The sequence below is a fragment of the Empidonax traillii genome, unplaced genomic scaffold, assembly GCF_003031625.1.
Source record: "Empidonax traillii isolate 1590-97213 ecotype Southwest subspecies unplaced genomic scaffold, ASM303162v1 scaffold137:size1056949, whole genome shotgun sequence".
Classification (NCBI taxonomy): Eukaryota; Metazoa; Chordata; class Aves; order Passeriformes; family Tyrannidae; genus Empidonax; species Empidonax traillii.
The window spans coordinates 527,786-550,585 of NW_020955330.1; the positions used below are offsets into that span (position 1 = coordinate 527,786).

Sequence of the window (22,800 nt, forward strand, 5' to 3'; positions counted from 1 at the left end):
ATGCACTTCATACCATTTGAAAGGAATCATCATGGTTGTTTGATTGATTGAATTAAAAGCAATATCCTTTCCCATCAGACATTTACAGTAGATCAAAATAAAAACTCAAATGTTGAAAGCTGCTTCCTCAAACAACGACAAACAGTAGTCATGAGCGAATGAGAGCTCAAACACTTCAGTCATTCTTAGTTCCACAAATAGGTTTCGCTTTTGTTCAAGCTTCCTGTATTTTGTGAGCTTGTATGTGTTCAACAGTGAGCTATGAACAGCAGAAGCAGTTACTTTAATTTTTTAATCATGTGGCCAAACAGTAAAATATCTGCAATGTATTTCATGGACAAAGATTCCAAACTGTCGAACTTATTTCAACAGGCAAGCAGTCCTACAACAGGAACAGCTCCCAGGAGCCAGTCACGGTTGTCTGTCTGCCCTTCCACTCAGGACATCTGTAGGTATGTACTGAGAAAAATGTACTCTAATATGGCTGATACTTGTTATTTGTTTTTATTAAATATTGTATAGCTCTTGCTTCTGCTTAACTTTATTCATAATTTACATAGACTTTAGCTTTCTTTTGATCTCTTTGGTTTTGTTTATGCTTTTTAGTCTCATGTTTTTCTATTAAAATTCATGTTCTCATTTTCATCCTCTTTTTTTGTGATTTCTCTCTTTCTATCCACCCTTACCATTTCCATCCCTTTCCTTTGCTTGCTGCTTTGTCCAGATCTACTACCTTGCATGACTTGTCAGAAGATGAGCTTGAACATGCAACCCCTGTCATGGTGCTGACCCCTTCTAATAGGGAGTCTGGTAAGAAACACGTAAAACGAAGGTTTAGGCGGAAAAGAGAGACTGGAGACAATGGTGAGCACACAGAAAAGCAAGGAAAGGGGAAAGACTGTAAATTGCATCCTGAGCCTCCAAGATCCAGCTGGAATGCATCTGATTCATCATCATCTTCAGATGAGAGTCAGTGGGCTCAGGCTAGGAGGAGAGCAAGAGAAAAGGCCAGACTGGCCAGGAGAGGGAGAAGAAACAATAGATCATGCAGTAACCAGGATGGGTCCTCAAACAATAATGCTGTTGAACTTGTTACCTTGGGGACAGTGGGAAAAAAGAAACAAGAGGTATCTGACCCCGAGAATTCTACTTTAAACCACCGCCGAAGGGTTCCAAGACTTAAGGAATCACATTCTTCAGCATCATCTCAGGAAGCAAAGATTTCCTCAAGAAAATGTGGGAAAAGCAAAGGGAAAAGCTACCACAGAGATCATCAGCCTGCACCTTTGTTTAGACACAGTAAAGATTTGAAGGACTCCTTTGCAGAGGCAGGCTCTGGCAGTGATGTTCTGGCAGTCCCAGACAATGGAGCACCTGCTGGGGCAGGGTTCACTGTGCCTCATGCTGTTCAGAAGCCTCCAGTGTTCTATGATGACTGGTCTGATGACTTAGAAGTATGCAGGTTAGTCCCTAATAAAAAAGATTTAACATTCTTTAGAGGAATTTCTCACTGCCACACTCTGAGTGCCCTTCTCTTGACTGCTTTCTGTCACTTTTTCTTAGTAATAAACTGCCAGGCAGGCCACAGGAAATAACACAAGAACCTTTCCTACAGAAAAGTTAGCATATCTTAGTCTGAAAACATACTTCTCTTACTTAAAACCAGCAATCCTACAAGGGAACCAGATGTTTTCCTTTCCTCTTATCTATCTTCTTGAAGAGGGATCCACTGTGTCCTCTGAGTATTGCTGTGTTTTAAATCTCGAGCCAGAGGCAGAGAATGAAACAGAGTACCAGATAGCTCAATGCAATGGGATATGGAGCTTTTCCTCCTTAGATGATCAGTTCAAATCCAGCTTTGGTCCCTATATGTAATTTTTTCTAGACTTATATGAAATAAATTTATGGTCTTGATTCAGTGTCCTCTAGAGTTGCCATTACCTCAAGAATCTGACGGATGGTACTTCCAAAACATCCTCTCCAGTGTGGCATAATTTGTATGGGACTTTGTAGCGCCAACCACCTCTAGACTGCGAATGTGTAGGGGCTGTTAGGTCAGTACCCATCACAAGGATTGGAATGATAAAAAAGGATGATTGGGCAGCATAAGCATTAAGATAAGTTTTGGGAAAGGAAATGCAACACTAAGAGTTCTCTTTAGTCCAGAAGTTCAGGCTTCTGAAAATCGGATGTTCTTGGTGTGAAGTGCAACCAGAAGGTGAGCATTTTACTCTGGAAATGAGAGCAAGCTAGCTACTTCTGAGCTAACATTCAGATTTGGAGAACACAGCTGGGAGATCTTGAGTTACTTAATTTAGTGGTAAATGAAAATGCACCGTCCTGTAAGTTTAACAGAACTGAAACAAGCATTTCTTTTTTTTTTTTTTTACCTCACAAAACTTGTGAGCCAGCATTAACTCTTATCTACAAAATGTAAATCAGACTTGGTTTCTTCATCCGGTAACCCAAAACTTCTCACTTTTCTTTGCTGGGAAGAAATTTGCGTGGAAATGTAAACACAGTCAGGATGAGGAAGTTCATTATGCCACATCACGCAGTTTCACAGCATAGTCTAACCTCGTAACATGGTACAAAGATCCTACTTCTAAAGAGAAAAAAGGTAACATGCAGGCATTGTGTTTTTTCACAGCAGAAGATATAAGCCATTACTAATACAGCTAGTGCTGTGCTTGTTATACTTACCAAGAAATAAATACACGTTTCCATTGTCCGACCGTTGTCTGTCATGATAATTTATGATTCTTCAGAGTAAGACTGGATGGTTTTGTACATGAGCTTGTATATCAGGATCAGACCACTGGCTTGGGACCTCTTCAGCTTTTGGAAATGCAAAGAAACAGCAACAGTGGTAACCATATTACTTGAAATGTATATGCAGTGTATGATGCAGAGGTGTGCACGGGTCACTACTTCAAAATCTTCAGAGTTGTCTTGAATTTCTGAATGACCAAGCCTGCACGTATTGAAGATCCAGTGTAGTACACACAGTACATGTACAATAGGTCATTTAATAATTATTAAGAATCTAAGCTACCTAAAACCTGAACAAAAATATGCAGAATGGGTCTTTATATGGGCTTAACTGTATGGTGCTATATATATATATATACACACACATATATATATGAATTAAAGATTTGTAATATATATATATATATATATATATACAAGTGGACTTGTATTTTATCTGTCTTCTCAACTCACTGAATTTTGTTATAATTACTGTTAGTAAGGCTTGAAGCTTGGTTCAAGTAAGGACTTTTTGGATGTGCATGCAGACTTTTTAGGCAAACATGTTTAACTGAGGGAAGTTGAAAGCCTTTGACAAGTGTGAGCCCCTAGGCTCACTATCAGTGGAGATGCTCTTTGAACAACCAGTGTTAATATAGTTGTTTTTACTATCAATTCACTGTAGGCTGTAGTTTCTCTTTTTCAGAACAGGTCCTTGCACCTAATTGATTCATGATCTGTGCTAAGTCTTTCTTCAGATTCGCATCTGAAACAAACAAACAAAAAAGGATAATTACGTGTCAGTGTAGTTGAGCGTATGGACACCATTTTTCTGCATGAGAAATAGAAAAAGGACAGAGGACTTGTGATGTTTTTTCTAAGACTGGATTAGCAGAGCTGGTTGTGATGTGGAAAATTTGTTTTCCTGGGGTGTTTCTTCAAGCCTTTCATCGTAGCTGTTCACATCTTCTAGTTGGTGTGACAGCACTGGCTGAGAGGAATGGCCCTCACCTAAATGGGATTGTGTGGAAATAAATAGCAGAGAAGCAGGGATATTAAATATATCTTGGTGCCAGTTATTTTATCTTTAATTTTTTGGAGAGACACTTTTTTTTACTTTTATTTCCTCATGAATTGTTGAACACATGAATTGTGGAACACTACTGTAAGCAGTTTCTTCAATCTGCATTTAGCAACATGAGCAGGAATATGACAGGACACACCCAATTCCAGCTTAAACACATTAGTCAGATAAAGTACAGAACCATGGCACAATATATTTTTCAGCTAGTCTAAAGCAAGCCTCTTAGTCACTTCATGTGAAACATTTGCCCTTCTACTGTCACTGTTTCCTTGTTTTCAGTGATAAAACAATGTCATGGCATCAGTGATGGTCTTTACAATCTCTTCCCTGAACCACTGCTTTTTTCTGGAATCCATTAGAAGGCAAGGTTTCTGCTTCTGAGATTAGGGACAACATAAATTCTGCCCATGCTGAATTGTTTTGGCACATAATTTATTTTTTTTTAAGATTCCCAGGATAGGCTTTCTAAATCATACAGTTGGATACCCCTTTTCCTAAGTTGCCCTGTGTCTTGAGATTTTCTTCATATCTTCATACTTTATGCTGGAATTTGCCATGTGGCTTGAGGAACAGCCTCAGAAATAGCTTTCTTTGGTCTGCATGTGGATAATCTCCCTGAAGGGAACAGCTATGTGTGAGACATGATAAAGTGAATGGATTGTGAGGATTTAGAATGATGGATTTTCACATGGGAATTACTAAGGAAAGAAAGCTAGTTCGTTGATATTACCACTAGTGCATCATAAGTGCTTTGTGTTTTGACTCTGAATTAATCTTATGGTATTTTTATTATTGATGTTGGGAGAGTTTAAAGATATTTTCTGTTTGACTAGTTGGGCTTCTGATGTAAAATCATTTTCTAGTACTGATTCAGTCATTTCAGCAAAACCACATGCACTTAAATAAGGCAGAGTCTCTCACTTTGAAAAAAATGCTTATTGGAAGTGAAATTTTGATTTTGTTGAACTCTCTGAATGATTGTTTATGCAGTCAGGTAATAGCAGAACCTCATTTGAGAAGTAACTAGAAGAGTATGGCACGCCAGAAGACAGGTAGAGATGGGGAGAAGAAATAAAGAAAATGATGTTGATTTATGAGATCTGCAGAAGCTATTTCAAGTATAAATTTTAAAAATTAGTTTTTAAAAGCTAGTGTGTAAATTTAGAGGCCATTACAAACTTTGGAAAAGACTAATATGGGCATGTCTGTATGTTAACACAATCGCAGATAGGAAGAAATAGCATACATACATTGCACATGATGAGAACCAATATGATTAAGTAGTTTCTCTTTGGGAAATCAAATGTTGTAACAGAGGTTTTTTTTCATAATGTTAATTAGTAGAACCTGCAAAAAAATAGTATCTTGCATGAAAATCCTTACATTCTGAAATATTCAGGTAGCGGAGTGCTCACAAAATCAACAGGTAGAAAGCTGCTTGGGAGGAAACAAGTCCTTGAGGGAAAAAAAAAGAGAAAGTTGAACTATAGATGGATATATTTATAGCTTTAAATTCTACTGTTGATATTTAGTACTCATTTTAAATACTTATACTGAAACCATGATGTTGCATCCAGTGAATAAACTCTAGACTTGACATACCATCCAGAGCCCTCTAAAATCCCTGTAAACTGGGAAAATTCCTGCCTTTAACTTTTGGCTGAAGAGAGTTTCTGCCCTGTTTCTCCCTGGGCTGTTAGTGCGTACCTTGTGGTGTCAGGATGACACGTTCATTAGGAGCTAAGTCTCTGAATCTTGTCCTGCATGTCCTCCTCACTCCTTCCTTCAAAAGAACTGGGACTGCTACTTACTTTCCCATTCAGAGACTTATTTTTGTGAGGTGACTTTTTGATATGAATCTCCTGCTTCTTGAGGAACATCCTCCTCTGTATGACGGTCTGGTGGTTCATTAGTCTTCAAAGCAATATGAAATTCTGGTTACTTCTATTCTCTGTCTGATGGTTCGAAGCCCCATCTGTCACCTCTTCAGCCATCTGGTTATACAGTCGCTTTTGGAAGCTCTCCAAGATTCACAAGGATGCAAGGAGAGCCAAAGCAAGGCAAGCATGTCTTTGTTGTGGTTAGACTCATTTATCTGGGGGGACGACTGAGTCCTGGGTTCTGCTTCTTTCTCCCAAAACCTATTATTATTTTTAATGCAAACAGGTGAAATGGCACCACTTCCCACTAGAAAGCAAGGGTGAGAGGAGACCCATGGTTTTAAGGGTTCCATTACTAAATACTTAAAGCTTGCATATTTTCTATACGGAGTTTAGTTCCTTAAAGCTTTGACTTTCACTAGGTGGATGGGAGGAAATCTAAATCTGAAGATGCAGTTTCTAGTTCTTTGAACTTTGTCAATGCAGTTAATCCTGTTAGACACGTATCTTGAGCGGCACTGACAGGGCATCTGAAGAGCACTTACTTGTAACTCTTCAGATGGTTAGATATCATATTTATCACATATAATGTAAGAGTAATAGAAGGACAAGAAATGTTGACAAAATATTTAGTGTGCTTTTGGTAATTTTGTTTGCTATGGGTCTCATACAAATTCATATCACTTTTGCAGAAATGAAGAGAAAGCTTACCCTGGGCCATTATGAAATTCCACTAGTGTGGTGCAACATTTCGAAAATGTGTTTTCCTCTAGTCAGGTAAAGACAGCTGACTGTATAGCATAATGGAAGGGCAGGAGTGACAGGGAAGATCCATACAAATTGATTACATTTGGTATGGAGAATTAATGTGCTTCATTTACACTGTGTTTAAATGGAGAGTAAGACCAATTTGTCATTTAGATTACTTTGTGATTTAAAAGTGCGAAGAATGGAAATGAGATTAAAAAAAAAAAAAAAAGCCTGTAAAATGAAAGCAAGAGAAACATGGCACACTGTAACCTATTGCAGGCTGAATGTATTCAGTGAATTTAACTTTTTTTTCCAATTGATAAATTATGCATGAGCAGAGTTTGATGTTTTTGTGGATTCTGTTTATGAATGACAATTACTTGCTGGGAGTTTTTAATAAAGATGTTTGCTTTCATTTTAGGTTCTAGCTATTTAAGAGCACTGTAAGCAGTTTATAAATTGGCAAAAGAGAAGATGACCTTTTCTGGACAGGAGAATAGTTTTCCTAAGAAAAAATCAGACAGCAGTTACAGCAGTTTTGTGCATCCTTTTGCAATCCTGTGGAATTGGTTCCTTTTGGTCCAATTAAGATAACCTAGGAGCTCATGGTATTTCATGCTAGAAGCTAATAATCCTCACAGCCAAAAATCAAGTCCAATGCTCCAACATTTTCCAGCTCTGCTGCTTCTTTCTGACTCAGCTCCCTTTAGCAATAGTGAGATATACCCGCTGATGAGATGAGATGTACCCGCTGAACAGGGTAAGAATTTTTCTCTGCCTAATCATTATGAGTCCATGTGTGCTTTCCAGTGAAGGGCAAGATTTAACTGCCTTTTCAATCATTTCTGACTAGAAATATTTCTGGAATAGGCATTATCTTCCTTGAGCATATTTATATGGAGAAAATATTGCCCTCTTTTATTAGGGAGATCTGTTAAAAGTTCAAAAGCATTTCTCTTCTACTGGTGTACTTCCATCTTCAGGAAAATAACAGTAAGGGTACTGGGCATCTGCACCTGCATTAATTTAGTGCCTAGAAACTGCATCACAATTGGTGTAAACACGCCCCAGTCACAAGGCTGCAGCTCCTCCTAGTTTTGAGTAAAGGGGCCTCCATTAGTGCCTTAGTTCAGATAAAGAACCTGCTTTTGAAGCACATATGATCATCATTACTTTTACCTCAGACTATGCTGAGGCTTGGTCTCAGGGTTCGCCAGCTGTGTTCCCTTTGAGTGAAAGTAAACTGCAAGGTGTATTCCTGGTTCAACCTAAAATCAGTATCATATCAAAGCAACCTCCACCAAGATCTGTCTAGGGTAGTTACCTCAGGTTTTAGCACTAGCTGGTTTTTTTCAATAGATTTCCTAGATTTGCTACATTTTCACTGCAATGCTTGTTAGCATGAACATAGATGTACAGGAATATTAAAGAACAATACAGTTTTTACATTATTACATCATTTATAGCCCTTAAGCATTATTGTACACCATTATCAGTATGCCCAGGTCCCCATCTGCACTTCTATTTTTTTAAGTCACAGAGGTATTCCCCTAGGTTGTACATTTGTTTATGAGGCTGAAATTTGACTTTGGAAGTCTATAGAAACTACCTGTGCTGCATTACCATAGCTAAACCCTTTGCCTATACGTAATGGCCAAAAATCCATGAAAAATTTGTCAGGTATTCAGATGCAGTGCCAATTGCAAATATAGGATCCACAGAAAGAGTTCTGGTGATGCAGAATTCCTGCATACACTTTTCCACCAGCGCTGCTTGACAAGATTACTAATGTGGCTTGAAGCAGAAACAAGGGCATGCTGATTGATTCTTATCTTTAATCCCTTTCCTTTGACAGCAGTCATCTATGGAATGATACAGATACTGTCATAGATGAGCACTTGCCAGCTGGGTCAGAGCAGAGCTCTAAGTCCTGCAGAATAAGTATGTTTTCTAGTTGTCCCTCTACTACAGAGGGAGCAAGATCAGTCTGTTTTCTTAGTTACTGAAGAGTCCGGTGGACTAGTGAAAGACAGGTTAGGGAAACAGCTATTTTTCCAATAGGGTTAGAGATTAGCATCTATTCCCTTTAATGAGAGTAAAACTGTTAACTGCTCGTGAAGGAAAAGCTACAAATCTGTTGGAATCTCCCTGCATCTCTTGCAATAAGCAGCTTGGATGATAATCATCTAGACTTCAATTTTGGTTGCTGTGATTTTGCCAGAATCAATCACTGTTAGAAAAACCTGAAAGTTTACCATGTGAAGTCCTTGTTTCATACTGATTTTATTTAAGTTTTTAAACTGAGATTATGTTAGAAATATTTATTTATTTATTTATTTATTTATTTAAAAATTTATCAGAAGTGAAGGACAGTCATCCAAGATAACTCTTGCTGTTTTCCAGCATCATTTGAATGTACTTTAAATTCAATTACATTTTGAACAAAAAGAAATACTGAACAATTATTCTGAAATCTTCACAGTAAACTTCTTTAACTTTCTATTTTTACATACATTGTTCTTTAAAGTTTTTCTAAATTGAAGTATTTGAACTATTCTGTTTCTTTTTGAGGTGTTGTTTTGGTTTGGCGGGGCTGTTGTTTTGTAGGGAACATACAAGAGCTCTGCAACAGTTTTTATATTAATTATACAAAATGTGTTTTCAGTTTTAGCATTTTTATTTTTTTTTCCTGAAAAATTTTTTCTTAATTTATTGCAAGGTATGTGAACCTGCTGTTTAAGAACATCCTTTATAGAATTTTTGTGGATTTTTTTTGTCTGATACATGCACACTGTTGGCACTAATTTCTCTGCTCAGTACATCTGTGTGCTGAAGGTTGTAGAAACAATTCTATGCTAGAAAAATCTGTGCTGAGTAATTAAAATACTGGCATATAAAGCAAAAACCTAAACATAAGGATGACAGCACTGTTAGAGTATTATTTCATAAAGATTCACACTAAGCTTTATTTAAAGAAATATAGATATTCTGTGATCTCAGTGTATAGGGATATGAGTGTAGGTGTATGTTATACATATACACACACAAAATTTTGTTTATCTGAGTCGGAAGATCAACTAATGGATCACGTATCCTGTGTTGTCTGGTGTACACATGATTTGTGGAGCAAAAGCTCCTTTGGAGACTTGTGCTCATCTTTTCCTCTGGAAAAGCAAGGTCCTGTTCATAGAGAGGAATCTTTAAAGCATTAAGCTGTCAAACCTTAAAAAAAAAGAAAAGAAAAAAAAGAAAGTTATGCAGGCTCAGTTTGTGAGTATTAAGGACTTTTAACTAAAAGGTCAAATAGCTGATTTTCTTCCCTTCCATTTCCAGATAGTCAAAAGTATTGGTTTATAATGAAGGCCATTTATCTACTAAAGGACTAGAAAGTTGAGACAAGCTGAGTATGTACAGTCTATAGGTGTGTCTGAGCAGCTGAAACTGCTGAAACAGCTTTAAGCATGATCAGTGCTATACTACAAGTTGTAAATAAATCAGTATAGATTTAGCAACTTATATATTTTTTTCTTTACTGTAGAGAGTGTTTCATGTTTTTTCCATGCAACTATTTTCCAAAGTATGCAAGCAAATTTTACTGTCAGGATAAGTTCAGCCCTGTAAATAATCAATCTGATGCATGAAAGTTTCAAACAGTTGTGAACATTTGACAATTGGAAACTAGAATGACAATTCTCTGCCTCCTACTTGATTTAGATATGGTTCAAGTCAGTCTATGCTTTGTATCCCTACCTCCATTCTGTTTGCACAACAAATTTCTCAAAACCACTTTACAATATATTTTCCATAATTTGTGGTATTTATGATGTACAGTATAGATTCATACAGCAAAGAGCAAAGGTGCACAAAATTGTGATTTGATACTAATGGCTGAGGAAGATAGTGCAAGTTATCTGATCCAAGTTTTAAGAGATATTAAAACTTTTAGCCAGGAGTCTGTTACCATAGCTGCCAGAAACCCATATATCTTTAGACTGTCATTCTGAGTTTAGGTAACACAAATTTCTTTTAAGCTAATTTATTCTGCTTAAACAAATAATGAAGAGCTAAATTGCACCAAAGAGACCAAAGAGCATTCAAGCTAATGAAAGCCATCCCTTTGGTCATTTTCTCTGGATTTTAATTCCTATTGAAGTTTTGTTTTAATTCTAGTTACATATTTCATGGTTATAAAGCTAGGAGAGGCCATTAGATTATTTAGCCTGAGCTTCTGTATAAGTTCTTAGAGTCACTCTGTTATTTATACATTTGGCTTTTAACTTCTGTCCAAGAAAAGCACAAATGGAATGTATAATGCATATACTGTGTGGAAGTATTTGGACTGAAGATTACTTCTATTAATTTCAAATTTGCAGTGTCACTTCATTGAAAAACCCAGTGGAGTTCTAGGCTTGTATTTTTAGCTCTGAAAATAGTTTTAAACAATCTTGGCAGTAGTAGAAATAAAGGCTTTTGGGTACGTAGCTTGGTTGTCTAATTTCTAAACAGTTTAAATGCTAAGGCTGTAAAATAAATTATTTATAGCTTGAATTTAAATGAACAACGAATACTGGTTTTCCTTTGGGGAATAGCTTTAATTTAAAAAGAAAATAATGTTTTCTATTTAAATCTCAGCTGGGAATGCATTTGTTAGAAAAATAACTATTCGGTGTTTTGAAAATTTAGTTCTGCTTAGGCTAGAGGCTCAATAAGAAATCTCCATATAGGCAGTTTCCGTTTAAGAACTAAGCTACTGATGCACCTAGCTTGGCTGGATTAGTAAAGACAAGACTGTAATTGAGTTCCTGTAAGATGTGTCTCAAAAAATGAGCGTATGTAAGAAGGAAATTCTGGGTATTTTTCTTCTCCCCTCTACTGCCATGGGGTATGAAATCCTCTATAAGCACTACTGCAGACACTGAACCTTGTCCTTAGTGGACCAGGTTTCCAGAGTTTCATTTATTTGTTGGATTTTTTTGTTCTCTTTATATATCCAGCAAAGCAGCTTTGCTTTGCTTTCATGTTATCATATTCATTTTCTCATGGCTCTGGGCAACACCATGGAAGAATAATGGAGCTTCCAGTGTTGATCCATAGATCTTTCATGTAGACATCGAAATTTCCTTCCCCCTGCCTCCCCAGCTCATAGACTTGGTAGCCTCAGAGCTGTTCAGTAACCAGTCTTTCCAGGAGGTCTTTGTCAGGTTGCCCCCTGACATACACCAGGAGCTCCTGTGCTAGGAAGAAGGTCACCCGTCTTCCCTAACTTGACCAGTAGGAAGGCAATCTCATCACAGGGCTCTCCTACCCTTTTTCCTACCCTAGGAGTGGTGCAGTCACAGTTTTCTGTGTAAAAGGGTGAGTTATTCCTCAGACATGTTCAGACACTTCTGCATGTGTCAGTTCTGAGGGAACCATTCCTAAGTGTCTAAGGCCTGAGTTTCATTTGTGTGATACCAGGGTCTGTGCTGTTACTGCTACTTCTCTATTTTGAAAGAACTCAGGCTTCAGCTTTTTTTTTTTTTTTTTTCTCTTGCATGCTAATTTGACACTTCAGACACCCATTAGGGCTTGAGTGCTTTGGTGTGTTTTACTGTGTTGGGAATGGGAGGGAGTTACCCTTTGTTGAAGTGAATCTCAACTTCTGGTGTTCAGTTAAGCCTTCTGCTCACCGTAGAGCTTTCTCTGCCTTCACAGAGATGCTTACCAACAAAGCTCTCATTGATTTCAGTGGGTGAATATTTTCCTGATATGATCAGGAGATTGTTTGAAAAGAGAATAAGATCAGCAGGACATTTGGACATGTGTCACAGAAGAAACCCATCAGATTATGATGTTAGAACACTGATCACTTTATGCAACATGAAAACCACAATGTGAAAAGCTCTGTATCCCATCATAAGGTAAAACTGTTCTGGGACCAATCTCTATCTTAGGGTCTGCTTAGAGCTGTAGTTTTTGTTTTCCCAAATAGTACAGCTGTCTGCTTCAAAGGGACAGTGAAGAATGAAAAAAACAACCGTGACTTTTTAACACCTGTCTCCTAAAAAGTGTGTGCATGTGTGTATACACTGTGCCATATGCATGACTCCAGGGTACTTAAAACTGCTCTCTGATTCTTTTAACCTCCAAAGAGACCTTCTTTTTGCCCCTCTCATGCTGGATATTTTCAGTGTGGATTAGATTTGTCTACCTTTGAGGATTTGATTGGCATTGCTTACAGACCAAGAACTATTCTGCTCTTAGAAAGAGCTCTGGTATTTGTTTTAAAGGTTTTGCCATGCATAAAAGGGAAAACCAGTGTTGTTTCTATTGATTCCCCTTCAGACCACATAGCAAATTCAAAGAGAAATAACTAAGTGAAGAGAAATTACGAAATGGCAGAAAGGAACAAGGAATACGTTTCTGGGCCTCATTCTGAAAGGTCATACACCTGGCATCTTTTGAATGTCAAGTCTGAAGATGAGAAAGCGGTGTAAATAAACCATGCCTTTGCATTGCTGGTTGGCAAGTTCCCTCACTCACTCTTGCTTGTCCTTCCTGTCAGGATCTGTCACTGCGAGGGAGATGATGAAAATCCCCTCATCACGCCATGTCGCTGCACAGGGACCCTGCGCTTTGTTCATCAGGCCTGCCTGCACCAGTGGATTAAGAGCTCGGACACGCGCTGCTGTGAACTCTGCAAGTATGACTTCATAATGGAGACCAAGCTCAAACCTCTTCGGAAGGTATGGCGCTTTTGAATTTAATTATTCTCAAATGTCAGATGTCCAGAATGGCCGTGTAAAGTTACCAGCACAATTAAAGAAACATCTGCCAGTCAAAAATGGCTTTGTTTTTGCTGTTGTTAATAAGTCCCAGTGATTTTATTCTTACATTTAAGTTAGTTAATTTGCAGCAGCAGAGGATTTGACTACAGACTCTCTTTCATCACACATACAATGTAAATGCACAAATAAGAGTTTTTTGGTTTAGAATTTTTATCTTCAGCTTTTTGTTATTGCTTCATCTGCCTATTTTTAAGCCTGAAGAAATCTTACCACGTTTTGCTCCTGCATAACAAAGGCAAGTTCACCCAGTAATTTTCACATTGAGCCCGTAACTTCTGGTTGAGAATGATGCTTATACCCATGTGGGGACAGCAATTACAAAGTAACACAGTAAATTCAGCTGCATCTGTTGTAACTGTTACACTCATGGGCAAATTAATCACTTGTACACTCAATTAGTTTATGGAATCTAAAATATAGAGTGACCTTGCATCCTGAATGTCAAATGTATGTTATCTGCACTCATCTGTTTTCTAGGATAAATCAACATAATGCTACACCAGCAGTAGAGGGAAGGTAAAGAGTTTGCTAAGCTGTTTTCTTTGGAATGGATCATTTGTCTTCTAATTTTTATTTTAAAATGCTCTTTCCCTGGAGTTTTGTAGCATCTTTGAAGTTTGAGTGAATCTAGAACTGGACAAGTTTTGATTTAAAATAAATTTCAATGTGAGAGTCCTTGAAAAACATGTAGAAACTATTACTTATGACTAGCATGTGCATACACAGTAGTGTTTCTATGGCAAAAGACATTTTGTTTTTGTCAGCCTTGCATGGGTAGCAGCAGTTCAGAGAAATGAGAGCTAATGGAATTCTTTTCTACTAAGTCCCTGATGATAAACCACTTCTGAAGAGAGAATTGAAGTTGATTTGGAAAACAAAGCTTGGGAGAGGAAACAAAACAATTCTCAAATGCCAGGTAGATCTGACCTGTAGGCTGGAAATCAAAACAGATGTAAATAGACAAAAAGATGGCTAAAAACTTAATTATATTGACTTAGGTTTTAGTAATGGCAGATAAATTTTAACTAATATGACAGGAAGGAGATAATTGTTTAAAAACCCCTGCCTGTTGCATATCTTTGGGGGATTCTTTCTGTATATATGTTTCTGTTTTCAACCTAAATTGCTTAAACCTTTCATCTAACAAGTACTCTCAGAGCAGCTACTTTCCTCGAGAGACTATACAGATAGCAGTATTTTTAACAAAAGCTGTTTCCTGGTTATGTTAGGTAATACAGCATCTTTTAAAAAGGTGAACAAAATTTATAACTACCAAGGAGAAAAGGAATGGAAAATGTGCATAATTTGATATTAAAAGAAGGCACTTTCAGTTCTGTCTGTTGTCATTACATCTCTTTTTTTTTTAATTTGAAAGAAACTAATGGAATACTGAGAGACACAGAGTCGTAATTCCTGCAAGTCTGTAATTTCTTAATTGAATGATTGCCACCTTATTCAGCTTATCATTGGTTCTCAGGTATGTTTTAGATTTCTGATACAGGAAAGATCAGCCTCTTCTTTCAGGCAGGATATTTTGGTTTCTGCTTAAAGCAGTGCTCAAATGTAGTTTATCTGTCTGGCAGTGTATGCTGGCAACATTCCTCCCTTCAAATGCAGTGTTAACAAATATTTGTCTTGTATAGTATGGACCCAGCATCTAATTATAGATCCTTTCTTATAAGTCACACCTATTTCAGAAACCAAAACCAAGGTTTCCAAAAATTTTAACATTGGAATTACTTATTCTTTGGCATTTATAGCCTTCAACTGTGACATCCTTTGTGTGTTACATTAAACTAAACATACCATCCCTACTAAGTGTGTGCACTATCATCACCGCCGTTCAAAGATTTGGGAAACACTACAGAGTTTATGAGAAGCTATTTTGTAAACCAAGCATTTTGACAGCTGTAGCAAAGACAAGGCAAGGGAGGAGAGAATGATCACGAGACCTACCGTGTGAGTAGAACTGACTGTTAACTTTTCACCCAAGCATCTTTTATAAAAACCACTGAAAGTGCTTTTTGGGTCAAAACCTATATATTTGGCAAAAGTAGAAAGTTCCAGTGAAACACTGTCAAATTTCTTGCAAGGTTTTACAAAGCCCAGAACCTCAACTGTGCAGCATTCCCTGGTAGGCTGTGTTTTCAGAAGATTGGCACAAAGGGTGGTTACCAGAGACCAAAGTGCTGTGGGACAGGCAGCCCTTAACGCCGGAGCTCTCCACAATCCTATCACCTTCATGCAGGATCTGAAAAGCACTACAGACTCTAGGATTTCCAGCTTGAAAGCTTTGGGTTTTGCAAAGGTTTGACTCTGTACTAGACCTCGAAAGCCTTCAGTCTCCAGCACTAAGTCTGGCCTGGCAGCAGCAAATCAAAATTTCCAAATATCTGGTATTCTTTGGTCATAATGGCAGCAACATTATGAGCAGTTATGTCTGAAAACAATTCAATTCTTGTCAACTTCGTTGTATTCTGAGTGGAAATGGCCAAGTTGACCAAAATTTATTAATTTTGCTAATCAGCTTTGAGGAATTCTGAAAACAAGTTTCATTTCAATGCTTCCTAAACAAAAGACCATAGATTTTGTTTCAAGAGAAGACTACCTACTCAATTCCATAAGAAACAAATTTATTAAAAAAAAAAAAAAAAAAAAGGAAATTATTTCCCCTAAACTGAAAGTTTCTGACCAGCTCCAGATGATGGCATTTCCATGGCCATCAGACCTGGATTTGAAGTGACATCCTACAAGTGGAAGGGTCTCATCTCTCAACTGGTTCTGATTTTTTTATTTTTAATCTCTCATCACTCATAATATGAAATCCTAAAGTTTGGTTCTTGACTGTGCATTGTTTCATTATGATGAATTTTGTCATAATACCTTTCTAACATTCCTACTTCTGAAGGTCTCCTGAAGCGAAAAAATTACAGACCACCAAACTTAATTACAGACATCTATAATTTTGCTTTTTGCAGTATCACAAAAGCATGATTGAAATATAAAATAAACTATTTGATTCAGTAGTGAATTTATTTATGCCTCAGCTTTTTATGCACCCTTAAGATTTTATAACAATTTTTCTGTCAAAGTATAAGGTTTTATAGCAGAATCACGTTGGAATATCATGTCATACAACTGTTAGCACCCATAAGTGATGATGTGGAGCACACTAAGTTAACATAAATTAAGATAATCACTATTATGTCAGTAGATTTGCACCTGTGTGCAACAGGTATTTAATTAGAGAATCTCTGAAAGCACCAGACATCAAATAAAACTTAGTTTAATCATTTTAGTGAGTCTTTGCATTAAAGTAATCCTATTAAGCATTGATCAACAGACATGGCGTTTCATATATGTGAGTAGGTTAATGACTTGGCTCAATAGAAATTTAGAGATTAAATATTAAGCATTGCTTTGTGTGTCTGGTTTATTTCATGTGGTCTCTGTTACATCTGTCTGTGGATATAAATAATACAGTTGCATTTGTAGCATTACCTCTCAGCATTTGCAATCCATAATGCAGAATTTATAAAGTGATTTTATTGTGGAAAGAATTAGTGGCCAGAAACTTTTGTGAATTCCTTACTGAACTCTCTCAGGTAATAGCTTCACCCGGAGAAAACCTTTAAAAGGATGCAATCCTGGTAAATTAGGACCTACATTTCATATCTCTTGAATTTGGTTTGAAGTGTAGTAGAAGCAGGAATTGAATGGAAATACTGGGAGTATAAAATGGATTAAAGTATCAAAAGGAGCTTAAAATGCAGAAATGTCTTCAAATGGAGATTTCTTAACAGTGTCTCACTATACTTCAAAATGCTTTTCATATTTAAATTCTGCTGTTTGAGACATTTGGTATCTGATGAAATGTTTTGCTTTGATGCATTATCTCAACAGATTATTCTGTGGTATTGGAGATGAGTATTTTCTCTCCCAATTTTATTATTGAAATTTTTTACAAATAATGTCTTATTTATATGAGCCATAAGCAATACTGCACATTGTTACCATGTGGTTGCTCTTGGTCATTAAGGAAGACCAAATCAGGTTTTTTGTTTAGGGAAGCATTATGTACCTGTTGAGGTTAATTTTCTTTCTGATAAAAAGGGCATCTGAATTCATTCTTTTTAAAAATAGAGGCTTGGGAATATTCTTCTGGAATAGAGTGATATGTTTCTGTTAAATTAAACAGAAGCAAACCCAAATGCTGTTAATGAAATGAACTTGATCGTATTCATTTTGAATGTGTACATATATCTTTTAAATGTTTACTCCTCTTTTATTCTGTATTTGCCTATATACTGAAAATGTGATACAAGGTCCCTCTCTAGAGTTTTACACTCTTGAACTCTGTGGAACTTCTTGTGTATCCAGCTATGTCATTAGAGGAAGACAGAATGCTTTCTGTCTGCTTGATATAATTTATTTTGTAAATAAACAAGAGTGATAAAATAAGCAGGCCAGCTTTAACTCTCATACAAGATTCAAAGATTTAAGTCCCACTTGGAGGTACATGTTTCACGACTGCCCAGAACAGGGTATTGAGGCCCTGGAAAGAAGTTAGGGAACAGGTTAGCACAAATTTCCCTACAAAGTAAAAGTCAGTTCAAGCATATAAGTGCCCCTTTGTGGTCAGATTAGTGATTAAATCAGTTTGGGAAAGATTTTAGCTGTTTGTTGTAATGCTGATTTAACTACTAGATCAAAAGCAAATATTTAATAGTTTAAAGATACTCTGCTACGAAATCATTGGATCAGCAGGAGCTACGTAACCAATTCAAAGGTAGGGTTTGAACCAACAGACAACTTGTGGGTAATGCCAGCTGTAAGGCAGAGATTCAGCAATTCTTCAGGCTCCTTAAAAACAATGTGAACTGTCTATGGAAGCAACAGAAGAAAATCAGAATGTTGCTTTGATCTGTGATAGGCAAAAGGAAAGTCTAAAGTGAATCTCTAAGTCCCATTTCACTCCCAGACTTCAGGTATCACTAGGGATACATCACTTCTGCTCCCCTCTATTGGAGTTATCACTTCATAGGGTGCCTTTTTTTACAAAACAGTCGTCACCTGCACTACTCTAAAGTCAGTTGTTAGGTCTCTTACCTAATGTGTGAGAGAGACAGATTCAGCTCCCTTCTCTGTGGTCAACACAGTCCTACAGAAAAAGTAAATATTGAAAAATATGACTGGAGGAATTAATTTATAACGGGATGCTTTGTGGATAAATCTTCTTTTTATAAAATCTGGTAGCATGTATGAAAAATTCATGACAGCAAAATATGTTAAGGATGTTGTTTTATTTTTGGTTCAATGGTAGCTTGGTAATTTCTATTTACAATCCTTATTTAAGAGTATGGTGATCACTGCCAAAAGTTATATAGCCTGCAGAGAAATGCTGCTATGAAATCAAAAGTGGTCATTATTAGAAATTACTTCTGACAGAGTAGGCTCTACAAGCCAGAAATGACCTGCAGAGTCTCTCAGGAAAAACAAAACAAAACCAAACACAAACAAACAAACAAACCTCAAACTCTGAGCAGTCATTACCATACTGCTTGCTGTTTGATTCTTATTGCCCTATGCTGTGAAGTATGAACCATCTGCCTTTCTCATCTGTTTTTTAATAAGGCTTATGATAAGAAGCGATAGCAAATATTGCATAGGTCTGGTATCATTGACTTGCTTTGGGATTAGTTCCCTTTCAACCCAATTTGGTCAGTACTTTGTACTCTTTAATATAGAAGAAGATCCTACATTTCCTTTTGATTTGTGGTGCAGCTACACCTGCTCTGGTGTTATCTTTCTTCCAATAAACTGTCTCAAAACATCAGTAGCCTCAAATAATTTCTTGCATTACGTAGGATCAGACAATTTACCAGTATGCACAAAGGCACAAAGCTATTACTTTTTCATCAGCTGTCATGTCATTATAGAGAATAACTTTGGGCTCAAGGGAGAATGTGTATATTAAAGGTTTTAAAGTAAAAATAATTTTATAGCATTTATGTCCGATTGTGGTGCCTCGGGGATGCAAGGGACTACTTTGTTAATACAGTTGCATCCTTAATTTTTGAGAGTATTAGAACATTATTGCTAATTTATCTGTATATAGAGAGCATGCTGTAGTTTGCAGAATAATTTTGTCTTGCTTTTTGTGCCACAACAAGAATACTAGTTCTTAGCTTTCTTACAGTGGTAAAATTTGTGCTAGCTTGTCATCTCCACATGTCTTTCTCTGCCATTCAAAACACAGCTTTATTCACACAGCTGTTCCACTTCCCATGGACTTCTGACAAGAAATTCTCATGCCTCTTACCTTGAAACCATAACATAACCTCAGGCTTGCTAAAAGCCTTCTTACCATGATACTTTGCTGGGTCATCCCCCATGCAGCAAATCCTTCCTGGAAGTGGAATGAGATGTTTTTACAGTCATTGCTTTAACTTGCATTCTTTTAAGAAGCAAATGAAAAATCTTATACCAGAAAATTAAAGGAAAACTATGTCCTCTTCTTACTAGTTGCTAGTACCCAGATTGGCTACTTCTGCTTGTAGCATTTACGGAAGCAAAGGGAATTCAGGAGATTGTTTAGGTCTGGGGATTAGTAGTGTTATCCACTATTGCACAGAGCCATGAACACGAGCTCTGGGAGGTACAGATCTTCTGTGCTTTCTCAGGCTGAAGTAAACAGTTTGATCTGAGCTGTTTTACAGATGCAACTTGCATCAAAAGATTTAATTTCCATTTTAGATAGAGAGTCCTACCCCATCCTGCAGTTCATTAACCTCAGATTTTTTAAAAACTAGGGGGCCTTCTTTTCATTTTTTTATTTCAGCCCTTTCAGTGTTTGGTTCTACAGCTTGATCTCATCAATAATTATAACCAAGGAGGGACTGGGTAGCTGGAGCACTGAAATTATTTAAGAGAATCTCTTGATATTAGCTTTGCAACTAAAGAAAATGTGAATAGATTGGTACCCTGGCACACAACGTATAGCTTGTAATATGAAATTTAAAAAGCATAATCAACTCAAGCATTGACCTAAACCAGTCATTTTTATTCATGGAGTTTTGAGCAAATGCCATTCTTACTGTTTAATATTGAAGTTAGTAATTTTACCAGCTCTAATGGGAGGGGGCTGCTATTCATGATCTGATTAATATATATCATTATGTGTCACATAACTAACACATACAATTTTACAATTGCTATTTGCCTCAAATTTATTTTGCCTGGGACCTATTGATGTGCGAATGATCTGCTCACAGGCTGATTCTTGCTTGTTGGTGGAATGAATGCATGCTAAAAATGGCTTCTCTTGAACACAGTGATGTTCTCTTAGAAATTCCAGTAATTGAACTAAATTATGTACAAATGGGATAATTATGAGTTTATTCAGTATATTTTAATTTTTTTGTTAATTTAATTTTATTCCTGTAGCATTTCATTAAAACTACTTGGGAAAAAAAAATAAAAGAATTTTTTCCCCAGGAATTATTCAGATCTTTATTCATCTGCTCCAACTTGTATGTGTCAAAATTGCAACATATGGTATTAGTTGGAGGTTTTTCAGAATTAATAGCTTCCCTCAGCTCTTTACCAGAGCACTAGGCTGTAGTTTTGTGTTAATCACTATAGCTTTCCTCAGCACAAACTTCCTCTGTTTTATTTTTATTTAATTGCATCAAAAGAATCTCTCTTGTGGGAAAATTAAAAGACAGAGAAGGTAACTGTAGCTATTCAGCAATGGGAAGTCAGTATTCTTGCTAAAGCCACAATTAAGAGCATCAGCTCCTTTTTTCAGTCTTTGCTGCATGCAATTCAGATGTGTATATACTGTATATATAGCTGCAAAAATAAGATATGTCTAGGTATGTTTAAACAACAATGTACTTAAAAATAATAGGGTTTTGGTATACAAACATATTTAAACCAAGCCACATCTTTGTAACAATTCAGATGGATTCTCAGCAGGCTAGACAATTTGACATCAAGGAAATAAAGCAGTGTGATGAATACTTGAGAGAAGGTGACTGAACAAAACTGTGATCATACATTATGACTACATTTTAGGTGCCTAAACCAACAGATCTTCAGAGAAATTTCACTTCAGTTGGACAGGACTGAAGGACTAAAAGAAATGGAGAGGTGTACAAGGCTATGTAATGGAATCTTGGGCTCCAGCATCTTGCTATATCCGCCTTGCACTCTAATTTTTCTCCTTTTCCTATCTCTACCATGCTACCCTAGTCTTCATGCTACATCCATCACATGATTTCAGAACAAAATAGACTGAGATGTGCAAAGGGAACCCATCTTACTTAGTTTTCAAAGACAGACTCAGGCACAGACTCTTGGGGGATGGTTTTTTATGGCGACTGTAGTGGAGGAAGGACTTGCGACTGCTTTGACCCCGGCACAATCCATCTCAAATCCACCACTAAGCATGTGTCATGGCTGCTTTTGTATTGTCTATTGAATACATTCTGCAAAATGCAGCACCTCTCCCTGCTTTGGTTGGAAAGTGAAATCTCAGCATAACTGCCCTTGCAGCAAAGTTATGGTCTGTGCTCATGTCGTATGGCAGTTTGATTGACTGATTCTTCTTTTCATGGTTTTCTCTGTGTGTGTCTGTGTGTCTCTGTGTGTGCATGTGTGTGTGTAAGTTATTGTTTGAGAACTGGACTGAGATTTAAAGGCATTTGCTAATTAGTGACTGGAGGAAATGTCATGCCTTCAATTAGATGTGTTGCTCTTTCAGAAACACAGAGTAGATAGAGGCGGGTGTCAAATAGCTGCAAAGAGAATAAAAGTGACAAACTAGATGCTTTTGAGAGAATGATGGTAGAAATACTGTAGGGAGAGCTGACAACAGTAGCATCTGTTTCTTTTCTTGACTGTGATAAAAGTTAGTGGAGACGTCGATTCTGCCCTGTTTTTCCTGGTTTCTTTATGGGTTGTCCACATGTCGCTTGTTTTTTGAGTTTTGAATAATAAAGGCATATGCCTGAAGTAAATCTTGTTAGAGGTCTAGATGTGAGCCTCTTTTCTTAGAACCAGACATTCCCCATAGTTTTGCATTCTGGTGATAGTTCAGTCCTGATCAGTGGTTTAATGTTTTGCCTGAAGTTTATCTCTTAAGATTATCTTTTTAGATAAGGTAGCTGAAGCTTACTGTGCTAGAAGATAATAATCTTTTTCTTAAATATCTCACAAGGCAAGCGAAGAAAAAGCAATTTAAAAAGAGAAGTTCATGGTAGTACTGAAGACTCTATTGAAAAAAAAAAGTTGGGTAATGTTTTTTCAGTATTCAAAGAGGATGTTTGGAAAATAAACACTGTGTTGAGTACTTCTGCATTCTATATACTGATGTAAAACAATTTCTAGCTGATGGGAGCTAGAAAGAGATGCCCAATATGGAGACTTTATGCTATAACTATTTGCCATGGGGTTTCTTGCATGTCTCTCTGAAGCATCTGGTGTTGGCCTCTGTCCAAGACAG

General features: G+C 37.0%; 1 protein-coding gene and 1 long non-coding RNA gene across 6 annotated transcripts in view; one reads left to right on the forward strand and one right to left on the reverse strand.

Annotated features, from left to right (window-relative positions):
* MARCH1 (membrane associated ring-CH-type finger 1) overlaps window positions 1-22,800 on the forward strand; it is a 232,450-nt gene that overhangs the window by 196,533 nt on the left and 13,117 nt on the right. For 3 of the 5 annotated variants that reach the window (XM_027883937.1, XM_027883936.1, XM_027883938.1), the window contains 3 exons: window positions 373-452; window positions 725-1,462; window positions 13,010-13,190. In XM_027883937.1, the coding sequence (XP_027739738.1) occupies window positions 373-452; window positions 725-1,462; window positions 13,010-13,190 (999 nt within the window). The remainder of the gene's footprint in view (window positions 1-372; window positions 453-724; window positions 1,463-13,009; window positions 13,191-22,800) is intronic. The other 2 variants (XM_027883939.1, XM_027883940.1) reach the window with 1 other exon arrangement.
* On the reverse strand, window positions 3,288-13,093 carry LOC114057549. The gene is made up of 3 exons (XR_003571241.1): window positions 12,988-13,093; window positions 5,219-5,269; window positions 3,288-3,517 (listed from the first exon to the last, which is right to left on the reverse strand). It is a non-coding gene; the product is annotated as an uncharacterized LOC114057549 (long non-coding RNA).